The 12,500-nt window shown below is 22.1% G+C and overlaps 5 protein-coding genes across 5 annotated transcripts in view; 2 read left to right on the plus strand and 3 right to left on the minus strand.

Annotated features, from left to right (window-relative positions):
• Nucleotides 1-252, plus strand: part of eb1 (microtubule-associated protein EB1) — a gene marked incomplete at both ends in the record, with an annotated part of 1,668 nt that extends 1,416 nt beyond the window's left edge. The window contains one exon of the mRNA XM_633848.1: nucleotides 1-252. This exon is cut by the window's left edge and continues 1,261 nt beyond it. Within this exon, the coding sequence (XP_638940.1) occupies nucleotides 1-252 (252 nt within the window).
• A 537-nt stretch (nucleotides 253-789) lies between these two features.
• Nucleotides 790-3,785, plus strand: DDB_G0283747 (hypothetical protein; the record flags this gene model as incomplete). The annotated part of the gene is made up of 4 exons (XM_633849.1): nucleotides 790-983; nucleotides 1,062-1,500; nucleotides 1,583-1,990; nucleotides 2,082-3,785. 4 exons carry the CDS (start codon nucleotides 790-792, stop codon nucleotides 3,783-3,785), a joined length of 2,745 nt encoding a protein of 914 aa, XP_638941.1.
• A 219-nt stretch (nucleotides 3,786-4,004) lies between these two features.
• On the minus strand, nucleotides 4,005-6,561 carry DDB_G0283651 (hypothetical protein; the record flags this gene model as incomplete). The annotated part of the gene is made up of 2 exons (XM_633850.1): nucleotides 4,005-5,870; nucleotides 5,977-6,561. The coding sequence occupies 2 exons, from the start codon at nucleotides 6,559-6,561 to the stop codon at nucleotides 4,005-4,007; spliced, it is 2,451 nt and encodes an 816-aa protein (XP_638942.1).
• Nucleotides 6,562-7,675: 1,114 nt separating this feature from the next.
• Nucleotides 7,676-10,251, minus strand: DDB_G0283653 (hypothetical protein; the record flags this gene model as incomplete). The annotated part of the gene is made up of 2 exons (XM_633851.1): nucleotides 7,676-9,541; nucleotides 9,655-10,251. 2 exons carry the CDS (start codon nucleotides 10,249-10,251, stop codon nucleotides 7,676-7,678), a joined length of 2,463 nt encoding a protein of 820 aa, XP_638943.1.
• Nucleotides 10,252-11,127: 876 nt separating this feature from the next.
• The window catches only part of DDB_G0283655 (hypothetical protein), a gene marked incomplete at both ends in the record, with an annotated part of 1,524 nt that continues 151 nt past the window's right edge, over nucleotides 11,128-12,500 (minus strand). Inside the window, one exon of the mRNA XM_633852.1 lies at nucleotides 11,128-12,500. This exon is cut by the window's right edge and continues 151 nt beyond it. Within this exon, the coding sequence (XP_638944.1) occupies nucleotides 11,128-12,500 (1,373 nt within the window).

The following is a 12,500-nucleotide window of genomic DNA, read 5'->3' on the forward strand; positions in this document are numbered from 1 at the left end:
CCAGAACCAGATCAAGATAACTCTGCTATTCCACTTGAACAATTAGAAATTAATGATGAGGAAGAAGAATTCAATCAACATCAAGAACAAGAAGAAGAGGATGAACATTTTGAAGATGAAGAAAAAGTTAATGGATTAAATGAAGAGGAAATTATGAATTCTGTACTTCAAAATGCTTCTGATGAAGATGACATTTTAGAAAGTACTTTTGATGGTAATGAGGATGATAGTTTACTTCAAGATGAATATTAAAATAATAAAAAAATAAAATAAATAAAAAATAAATAAAAATTTAAAAAATTAAATAACAACATATAGATTTATATTTATTAATTAAAATAAAAAAAAAAAAAAAAAAAAAAAAATTTACATTGTTGTTTCTATTTTTAAAGAAAAAAAAAATATGAAAAAAAAGAAAATGGTGTTTGATGGTGATTTAATTATTCATTTAAATTTATTTTTTATTTTTTTTTTATTTTTTTTTTTAATTTTTTTATTTTTTTTTTTATAATTTAAAAATAGAAATAAAATTTTTTTTTTTTTTTTTTTTTTTTTATTTTGTTATTTTCAAAAAACAAAAAAAAACATATAAAAATTTAATGCAAAGAAATAAATTAAATGTATTTTTTTTTTTTTTTTTTAACTTTTCTTTTTTATCCTTTTCTTTTTTTTTTTTAAAAATATATTATCTTTTACTAACCCCAAAAAAAAAAAAAAAAAAAAAAAAAAAAAAAAAAAAAAAAATAGAATGGTAATTTTAAAGATGAAGATTATTTTAACCTAAATTTAATGTTTGATAATATTGAAGATTCAATGAAAAAGAGTAATATAAAAGATCCATGGCAATACTTTTTATCAAGAAATGTTAGTTATGATTCATTAAATTGGAAAGATAAATATAGTTGGTTAATGATATTATATTATATAAGTGATATTGATGATAAAAATAATCAATTTAATAATAATTTTAATTCTATTATAAAGTAATAATCAATAATTAATAATAAATAATAATTAAAAATAATATATTAATTTTTTTTTTTTTTTTTTTTTTTATATAGAGTTATCATTTCAATTATAAAAACTATAGATCAAAATTCAAAAGTTTTATATGTTTCATTTAATTTTTTAAATGAATTTATATTAAGTAATGATATGGAAAAGAAAGAGGAAATTATAAAGTATCATGATGATATATTCAATTCATTATTATTTAATTTAAAGAAATATAGTGATCAATCTATTGATCATGATAATAATAATAATAATAATAATAATAATAATAATAATAATACCTCAAATGTTTGTGATTCAATTTGTGATTTATTAATTTCATTTATCGAAAATATAAATCCAATACTAGTTAATCAATATAAAGAAACAATAATTAATACAATTTTAAATTCAATTCATAAAATACATTCACCAAATTTTATTCAAATAATTTCAACAATTTTTAATTTACCAGATATATTTAATGATAAATTAAATAATATAAATGTTTGTACTTATAATTATTAAAAAAAAAAAAAAAAAAAAAAAAAATTTTATTAACATATATATATATATATTTAAATAATAGTATTATAATAATATCATACCAATTTTATTTAATATTTTTAATAATTACTATACTAGTATAAACAATAATAATAATAATAATAATAAAAATAAATATATAGGGAATGAAGAATTTTTTGAAGAAGAAGATTATTATTATTTTAAAATTTTAGAAGCAATTAGTTTTTTAGTTTTATCAGTTGAAAAGAATATTGTAATTCAATCATTTAATAATGAAATTAAAAGATTAATAGAGTTTACATTGAACCTTTTAATAAAATTCAATATATATGATAAAAGAATTGGAATTTCATTGAAATCTTTAATTAGATTAATACAATGTATCGATTCATTACCATCACAACAATTTATACAATTATTAATGTCAAAATTATTTTTTATAATTAATGATAGTTATTCATTTAATTCTGTAAATATAAAATTAAATTATTATAAATTATAAAATATAAATTATTAATTATAAATTATTAATTATTATTAATTTTTTTTTTTTTTTATAGTATTTAGATAATATTATAATTGAAAACATAATAACAGCAATTGATATTGTATCAACATTAATTAATGACAGTGGTACAAGTAATTTAATAATACCATATATTGAAAAACTTTATAGGGTTTTAATTGAATCTACAATTAATTTTAATCCAACATCAAGTAGATGTGGAACTAATATTGAATCAAAAGCTATACGATTATGTCTTTCAATAATTAATATTTATTTTAAAACAAATCAACCAATAAATTTAAAACAAATAATTTTAGAATCATTTCAATTTATAATTAATTCAATTGGTGTTGATAGAAAACCAATTTCAGTTTCAATTAAATTAGAAGTCTTTTCAGAATTATTACAATTATTATTACAACTTGAATTTCATTTAAAACAACAAAATCAACAACATCAAGATATAATTAAAGATATAACAGAATTAATAATAAATTTATTATCAAAATCATTTTCAACACTTCAACAACTTGAAAAGAATAATAAAGACAGATTAAAGGGTATAAAAGTTATTTATGATAATAATGTTTCAAATGATAGTGGTGATGAATTATCAAGTGGTGGTGGTAGTAGTGTTGGTGGTATTGATGGTGATAATGATATTGATTATAATGAAAATGGTCAATATATCAATCAAATTGAACATATTGAAGATGGATATAATGAATTAAGTAATATATTTCAAATAATATGTTATAGTAGTGATAATAATAATAATAATAATAACAATAATAATAACGATACAGAAGAAAATAACCACAATAATAATAGTAGTAGTAAAACTAAAATAGTTGATAGATTTATAAAAGATTATTTAGTTACAATTTTAAATTTAATTAAAAAAACAACAAGTTTAGAAATTAAATTAAATATGATATGTGTTTTAGATTATTTATTAGAGAATAATAGTAATGTTGGAGTATTTAGAAATTATTCAAAGATTATAGAATTATTAATTGATATATTCAATTCATCATTTTCTACACCTTCAATCATTCAAGCAACTTCATATGGTATTGGTGTTGTTGCTAAAAAATCAACTAAAACTTTATTATTTAAACCTTTTTTAAATAAATCTTTTCAGCAATTTAAAAATTATTTATTATTTATAAATAATAATAATAATAATAATAATAATAATAATAATAATAATAATAATAATAATAATAATAATAATAATAATAATAATAATAATAATAATAATAATAATAATAATAATAATAATTCAAATAATAATAGAAATTATGGAGATGCTAAAGATAATGTAATTTCATCAATTGGTAAAATAATTAAATTTCAAATTAGTAATGATGATGATGATGATGATGAAATAACAAAAGATATTGAAAATGAAATGATTGATATATTTATTAATGGGTTACCAATTTTAAATGATTTAGGTGAATTAAATTCAATATTAGAGGTTACATTATTCATAATTTTAAAGTACTCAAATTTGATTTTAAATAATCAATTTTATTTAGTAAAGTTATTGGAAACTATATTAATTTGTTATGATAATGATAGTAATCACTTTTTAGGTTTAACTTTAATAATAGATAATATTTCAAATTTATTTAAACCATTTAAACAACAAATTTTAAATTCAATAACATCTTTTAATTTACAATCAAATAATATTCAACATATAACAAATTTAGTTAATAATTTATTTTTTAATAAAATAAATAAATAAATTATATTAAATCAAATCAAATCAAATTAAATAATAGGAAAAAAACGAAACATGATTCATTTTTACTTGAATAATCAATTAATTTATTTTTTTAAATAAAAATAAATAAATTAAATTAAATAAAAATAAATAAATAATATGGAAAAAACCATGATTCATTCACTTTAATAATTAATTAATTAATTAGTTTATTTATTTTTTTTAAATTTGGTAATTAATTTAAAATGCTTTAAATTTAAGAGTAAATTTATCAGTTGAATCGATATGAGGAGCTTGTGGGAATGATACACGAACATAATAAGTTTTTGTATTATCAATTGAATTTTGAAGATCACAGATTGATTCTTGTTTACCAGATGCGATAACAGATGAAACACAATCATAACCATATGGATCAGTTGTTTTTGTTACAGTTTCATAAACTGATGTATTAACTTCAGTGCAACTTGAGAATGAATTTAAACCAACTCTAAAAACATGTAATGTATCAACAATATTACTCTCAGTTTGAATTTTATATAAAACTGTACCAGATTCTGGAATATTCTCAGTTATTGATGAACCAGATTCAATGGTTTTGACTTTATTTTCAATATTATCAGTGGAATATTTAATTTCTAATTTACCAGTTCTACCAATTTGATCATTGTAACTACAATGGAATAGCTGAATTAAATAATGACCTGGTGTGAGAGTTGCTGAAACTGATGGGCAAGTATTCTTACAACATCCTTCATCAAGACCTATGATATCAGTTGAAGTTGATGGACCAATTATTTGAATTAATGCATCGATACCTTTAACTTTGAAGCTTAAATTGCAAAGTTCTTTAACGTATACAAAGAAGAATTCTTTTGTACCTTTAATTTTAGCAACAACATCTTTTTCTTGAATTGTTGGATCAGTTTCTTTTAGACCGAAACTAATGATACCTTGATAACCAGTTTGTAAAAGTTGTGGATCACTATCTTTAATTGCAATTGTATAGTATGAATTAATATCGGCATTACCATTACTTGAAACAACAACATAATAGGTACCTCTCTTTGCTTCAAATGAAACCTTATCAATTGTACCACCTTTGGAATGTTTAACTGGTGGTTTATTTAATTGAGAACCAGTAAAACCTTTAGTTTGGAAATCCCATTCATTAATATCATTTTCATTATATTGAGTATGAATTGAAATGTCATTGATTATAGCATTACCTATTGAATTGAATACAAAGTAATAACTTTCTGATTTAATTGAATTAATGTTAAATTTGAAAACTTGTTTACTTTGACCATTTGGGAATGCTTTAACTGGTTTAGCATTGAATGCAATTGTTGAACTTGTATCATATTGATAGCCAAGTGATCTAAAATCAATTACATCCTTTGATTCATAGTGTGAATAACAAATTGGTAAACTTTCTTGTAACCATGGTACAGTAAATGAAAGTGAATTATCCCATGGCCAAAGTGGATCATCTAAATTATGACCCCATGGATAAGAATATGGTTCGGCGGTTTTATCATTAACGACTTGGAATGAATCACGACCTTTCTTTGGGAAATACATATCTCCAAAGTGGCCTTGATCTTGCCAATCTGCCCATAATCTATCGATATTACAATGATGTAACCAAAAGATTGGATCATTATTAGAACATGCAACATTTGTCATTGTTGAAATACTCGAATAGATTTCTTGGGTTTTCCATACAACATCGGCTGGATCTTTATCTTTAATTTTACTTTGATCAACTTGTAATTGTTGTGGCATTTGAGCACCAGAACCATAACCATACCAATCATGAGTTGGATTATGAGCTTTTAAACCAGCTTCAACACCAATTCTAAAACCTCTATTAGTATCATCTCCTGGTTTTACTCTTTTTGTTGATGGATCAATTATAACTGCACTTGGACTAAAAGTATTTGAACACATAAATTCTTTAAATTCACTTTGTGGTGTTGCTAAAAAGTCAAATGGTCCTAAATATCTAACAACAGTATTACCTAACGAATTTTCAGCTTTAGATGCTTTATGTAATTCTTCTCTAACATAAAATCCATTTTCACTTGTAAAAACTGAGTTAACCTAAAATTAATTTAAAAAAAAAAAAAAAAAAAAAAAAAAAAAAAAAAAAAGAAAAAAATTCAGTAAATTTAAAGATTTAAAAATAATTTTAAAAAAGATAACATACTATTTTCCCACCTAGACCCTCAATGCCACCATTACCACCCATAAATTCTTTAATAAATATATTATTTGTTGAAGCATCTCTATCAGTCCAATCCCAATATGGTAAAGTAACAGATGGATCAATTGTTTGTAATGCATTTTCAAATTTATTTAATAACATTCTATGCCATGATAAAAATGCTGGATTACCGTGACCTGGATCAACTTTTAATTTATTATTATTATAAACATCTAAATCTTTTTCATCATATTCAGATTTTCTAGCAAGTGAAACAGCACCCATATGTAATATTACAAATTGATCATAGACAGAGTATTTAGAATTGTTTGGATATTTATTTTTTAAACCAACAATTGCAACAAGGAATTTATTTCTTTCTTCCTCACTTAAATGAGCAGCATTTTTTCTAACTCTTCTAAGATCATTATTTTGATGACCAAAAGTTAATGGTGGTGGTGGTGCAAAAGCATCTTGAAGGGAAGAAGAGTCTGATGAAGATTCAGATTTTGCCAAGTTTGTTGGTAAATTTGGCTTATTCTTTTTAAAAATTGGTGAATTTGTAATTGAAGTTGAACCTTCTGACATATTTTAAGTCTTATATAATAATTAATAATAATAATTGAAAAAAAATTAGTTTTATATTACAAAAAAAAAAAAAAAAAAAAAAAAAAAAAAAAAGTAATTATTACTAATTTGCACAAAACACAACATAATATGGCCAGCATTCAAAAAAAAAGAAAAAAAAAAATTATTAGATCCTTATGAAAATTATTACAAATTAAAAAATTTATATTGTGGTTTTTCTGAAAAATTTTAAAAAAACAAAAAATTATTTTATAATATTATGGTAAGTTTTGATTAATATAAAAATTTCAGTAACAAAGTGGTGAAAAGTAATTTTATGCTAGTCTATAGGTATTCATGCGAGAATGTTTTTTGGCTTTAGTTTTTAAAAAACATCTCGTTGTTTGTAACCGTTATAAATTATTTTCAATAACAACCAAATAGAAAATTTTTATATTACAAATCACACAAATAACCAAGAAATAATTGAAATTTTTACAAAATTTTTTTTTTTAAATTCGTGTACCCCACAAATTTACTTTTTAATTTGTTAAAATGTTTCATATTTAACACTAAAAACATAACAAATTTAATAAAGATTATCTTTTAATCATGTAAAGCCAATTTTATGCAAATTTCCAAATTAGGACACTCTCTTAAAATTTTTTGGAAATAAATTCAAAAAATTCTAGCTAAAGGTATCTTACAGGGAAATAATAATAAATAATAATAATAATTATAATAATAATAAATAAATCCTAAATAATAATAATAATAATAATAATAATAATAATAATAATAATAATAACTTTTTATAAAAATTGGAGATTTTGTTTTTTTAAAAGCTTATTCAAATTTAAAAAAAAAGAGTAAAGTTTTAAAAATAGGATCATATCAAAAAAAAAAAAAAAATAAGAAAATAAAAAAAAAAAAAAAAAAGTTTTTCCTATGGCATTTATCTTCAACAAATAACAATTTTAGTTAATAATTTATTTTCTTAAATAATTAAATTGGATTAAATTAATTAAATAATATCATGATTCATTTTTACTTTAATAATCAATTTTTTTATTTATTTTTTAATTGGATATATCAATTTTTTTTTACTTCTCTTTTTTAGATAAATTTTATTAATTTAAAATGCTTTAAATTTAAGAGTAAATTTATCAGTTGAATCGATATGAGGAGCTTGTGGGAATGATACACGAACATAATAAGTTTTTGTATTATCAATTGAATTTTGAAGATCACAGATTGATTCTTGTTTACCAGATGCGATAACAGATGAAACACAATCATAACCATATGGATCAGTTGTTTTTGTTACAGTTTCATAAACTGATGTATTAACTTCAGTGCAACTTGAGAATGAATGTAAACCAACTCTAAATACATATAATGTATCGACTGTATTACTTTCAGTTTGAATTTTATATAAAACTGTACCAGATTCTGGAATTCTCTCTGTTATTGATGAACCAGGTTTAATAGTTTTAACCTTCTTTTCAACATTATCAGTGGAATATTTAATTTCTAATTTACCAGTTCTACCAATTTGATCATTGAAACTACAATGGAATAGTTGAATTAAATAATGACCTGGTGTAAGAGTTGCTGCAACTGCTGGACATTTATTCTTACAACAACCTTCATCAAGACCAATGATATCAGTTGAAGTTGATGGACCAATTAATTGAATTAACGCATCGATACCTTTAACTTTGAAGCTTAAATTGCAAAGTTCTTTAACGTATACAAAGAAGAATTCTTTAGTACCTTTAATTTTAGCAACAACATCTTTTTCTTGAATTGTTGGATCAGTTTCTTTAAGACCGAAACTAATGATACCTTGATAACCAGTTTGTAAAAGTTGTGGATCACTATCTTTAATTGCAATTGTATAGTATGAATTAATATCGGCATTACCATTACTTGAAACAACAACATAATAGGTACCTCTCTTTGCTTCAAATGAAACCTTATCAATTGTATCACCTTTGGTATGTTTAACTGGTGGTTTATTTAATTGAGAACCAGTAAAACCTTTAGTTTGGAAATCCCATTCATTAATATCATTTTCATTATATTGAGTATGAATTGAAATATCATTGATTTTAGCATTACCATTTGAATTGAATACAAAGTAATAATTTTGAGCTTTAATTGAACCAATGGTAAATTTGAAAACTTGTTTACTTTGACCATTTGGGAATGCTTTAACTGGTTTAGCATTGAATGCAATTGTTGAACTTGTATCATATTGATAACCAAGTGATCTAAAATCAATAACATCCTTTGATTCATAGTAAGAGTAACTAATTGGTAAACTTTCTTGTAACCATGGTACAGTGAATGAAAGTGAATTATCCCATGGCCAAAGTGGATCATCTAAATTATGACCCCATGGATAAGAGTATGGTTCGGCGGTTTTATCATTAACGACTTGGAATGAATCACGACCTTTCTTTGGGAAATACATATCTCCAAAGTGGCCTTGATCTTGCCAATCTGCCCATAATCTATCGATATTACAATGATGTAACCAAAAGATTGGATCATTATTAGAACATGCAACATTTGTCATTGTTGAAATACTTGAATAGATTTCTTGGGTTTTCCATACAACATTGGCTGGATCTTCACCTTGAACTTTACCTTGATCAACTTGTAATTGTTGTGGCATTTGAGCACCAGAACCATAACCATACCAATCATGAGTTGGATTATGAGCTTTTAAACCAGCTTCAACACCAATTCTAAAACCTCTATTAGTATCATCGGCTGGTTTTACTCTTTTTGTTGATGGATCCATAATAACTGCACTTGGACTAAAAGTATTTGAACACATAAATTCTTTAAATTCACTTTGTGGTGTTGCTAAAAAGTCAAATGGTCCTAAATATCTAACAACAGTATTACCTAACGAATTTTCAGCTTTAGATGCTTTATGTAATTCTTCTCTAACATAAAATCCATTTTCACTTGTAAAAACTGAGTTAACCTGAAATTAATTTAAAAAAAAAAAAAAAAAAAAGTAAAAAAAAAAAAAAAAAAAAAATTAGTATAAATATTTAGATTTAAAAATAAATTTTTAAAAAAAGAAAATAAACATACTAATTTACCACCTAATCCATCAATACCACCATTACCACCCATAAATTCTTTAATAAAAATATTATTTGCTGAAGCATCTCTATCAGTCCAATCCCAATATGGTAAAGTAACAGATGGATCAATTGTTTGTAATGCTTTTTCAAATTTATTTAATAACATTCTGTGCCATGATAAAAATGCTGGATTACCGTGACCTGGATCAACTTTTAATTTATTATTATTATAAACATCTAAATCTTTTTCATCATATTCAGATTTTCTAGCAAGTGAAACAGCACCCATATGTAATATTACAAATTGATCATAGACAGAGTATTTACAATTATTTGGATATTTATTTTTTAAACCAACAATTGCAACAAGGAATTTATTTCTTTCTTCCTCACTTAAATGAGCAGCATTTTTTCTAACTCTTCTAAGATCATTATTTTGATGACCTAAAGTTAATGGTGGTGCAAAAGCTCCATCATAAGATACTGGAAGAGAGGCAGAGTCTGATGAAGATTCAGATCTTGCAGAGAGTGTAGGTGAAGTTGGCTCACTCTTTGTTTGTATAAAAATTGGTGAATTTGTAATTGGGGTTGAACCTTCTGACATTTTTCAAATTTAAATAAATAATTAATAATAATGAAATTAAAAAAAAAAAAAATTAGTTTAAATAATGAAAAAAAAAAAAAAAAAAAAAAAAAAAAAAAGAAATTTTATAATATCTTGTTTAAATAAGTGCGGCTATGCACAAAACACAACACAATATCGCCAACATACACAAAACACAACAAAATATAACCAACAGAAAATAAAATATTTTTAGATTCTTAGGAAAATGAAGACAGTTATAAAAACTATTGCCAATGACAAGGTTAAAATATAGTTTATATTGGGAGTTTCCTAAAAAATTAGAAAAAAAGATATTAAAAACAAATCATAAATTATTTTAAAATATTCTGGACACCTCGAGATTTTTTTTTTAAAATTTATTTTCTTTATTTTTTTTTATTTTTTTTTTTTTTTTTTATTTTTTGATTGATTTGTTTGATGGGGGTTTTTTCTTTAAAAAAAAAAAAAAAAAAAAAACCGAGATTTTACTACCAGTTTTTAAATAAATCTAGATTTCTATATAATTGAAACGAATTTTATTTGTTTTAAATTTTTTTTTTTTTTATAAAGATATTTTATTTTACTATAACAAAATTTTTTTTTTTGTGCCCATTGCTCTAAATTTTTCCAATTACTTTTTTTTTTTTTTTTTTTTTAAAGAATACTTTTAATAAAAAAAAAACAAAATTCAAATAAAAAATAAAAATTAATGTTTTTTTTTTTTTAAAAAATAATATCTGGAATGTAAAAAAAAAAAAAAAAAAAAATAATAATAATAAATGTATTTAAAGTGATTTTATTATTATTTGATTGATAAATATTTCAAAAAATTAGTTTAAAAAATATTTATTATAAATTTATTTATTTTTTATTTTATTATTGAATAATACAATTTTCATTTTCAGATTTATTTGGATTTTCATTTTTTGATTTTGGATTTAAATTTGGATTTAAAAAATCAGTATTAGGATTTGAATCAGTTTCATTTAAATATGATAAATTTAATTTATTGAAATTATTATTATCAATTGTAAATTGTTTAACTTTAGAGTTTTTAATTCTTGAATCAATCAAACCAATGAAATCAATGACTTGATCATCTAACCAAGATTTATTTGGCATTTCTAATAACATATCTTTTGGTAAATTTGAATAACCAATGATAGAACCTAACAAAGCACCAGCAACAGCACCATTAGTATCAGAATCACCACCCTCTCTAATTAATTCATTCATAACCTTTCTAAATAAATAAGATGGTGATTTATCTTTAGTTTTCTTATCTTTATAATATTGTAAATATTTTCTAACTGTTAAAATTGAACTACCTAAACATTTATAAACATAACCAATTGAAGTTGAATCATCTAATTCTAAATCGACCCATTCTTTTGCTCTCATATAAGTATTAAACTGTTTTAAATAATCTTGTTTTAAATTATCATCAACCATTTTATTTGAATTGAAATGAAATTCTGCAATATTTTCATATAAACCATTTCGATCAATTTGTTTAATTAAATCTTCAATTATTTTAATATGATTATCATCTTCTTCCTCTTCTTCTTCTATTTCTTCTTCTTCTTCTTCTTCTACTTCTTGTTTATTATTAAATTTATTTTTAAATATTGTTGAAATTATATGAGTATATACAATACAACTAATAATACATCTACTATCATAATGAGTTATTCTACAACAATCAATTGCATTCTCTAAAACTATTTTTTGATTTAAAAAATCCATTACAGATATAATTGAAGTTCTCATTAATGAACCATTTGCAGCCATTGATTTATTTTGTGATAACCAAACATATTTACTAACTAGTGTTGGATTCTTTAAAAAATGATCATTAAAAACTACACTACCAACAGTTTGACCTAATCCCATACCACATTGATCTGATAATTCTGAAAATCCATGTTCAACCCAATTATTTAAAAGTTTTGCAAATTCTAAACAATTAATTCTATTATAATAATTTTCTTCTTTTTCTTTTTCTGATGATGATTCTGATGATGATGATGATGATTCTGATGACGATTCTTTTTTATTTTTATTAATATTTAAAAATGATTGCATAATTAATATCATTTGATCAGTATCATCAGTCCAATCACCTTTATCCCAACGTGAATTATGTTTATTGGTAATATAATCTGGGAAATCAATGAATTCATCTTTATTTGGATATAAAATTTTAATTTTTTCTTTATTTAAAAATTCTGTTGATAATCCATATGCAT

The sequence above is a fragment of the Dictyostelium discoideum genome, assembly GCF_000004695.1.
Source record: "Dictyostelium discoideum AX4 chromosome 4 chromosome, whole genome shotgun sequence".
Classification (NCBI taxonomy): domain Eukaryota; phylum Evosea; class Eumycetozoa; order Dictyosteliales; family Dictyosteliaceae; genus Dictyostelium; species Dictyostelium discoideum.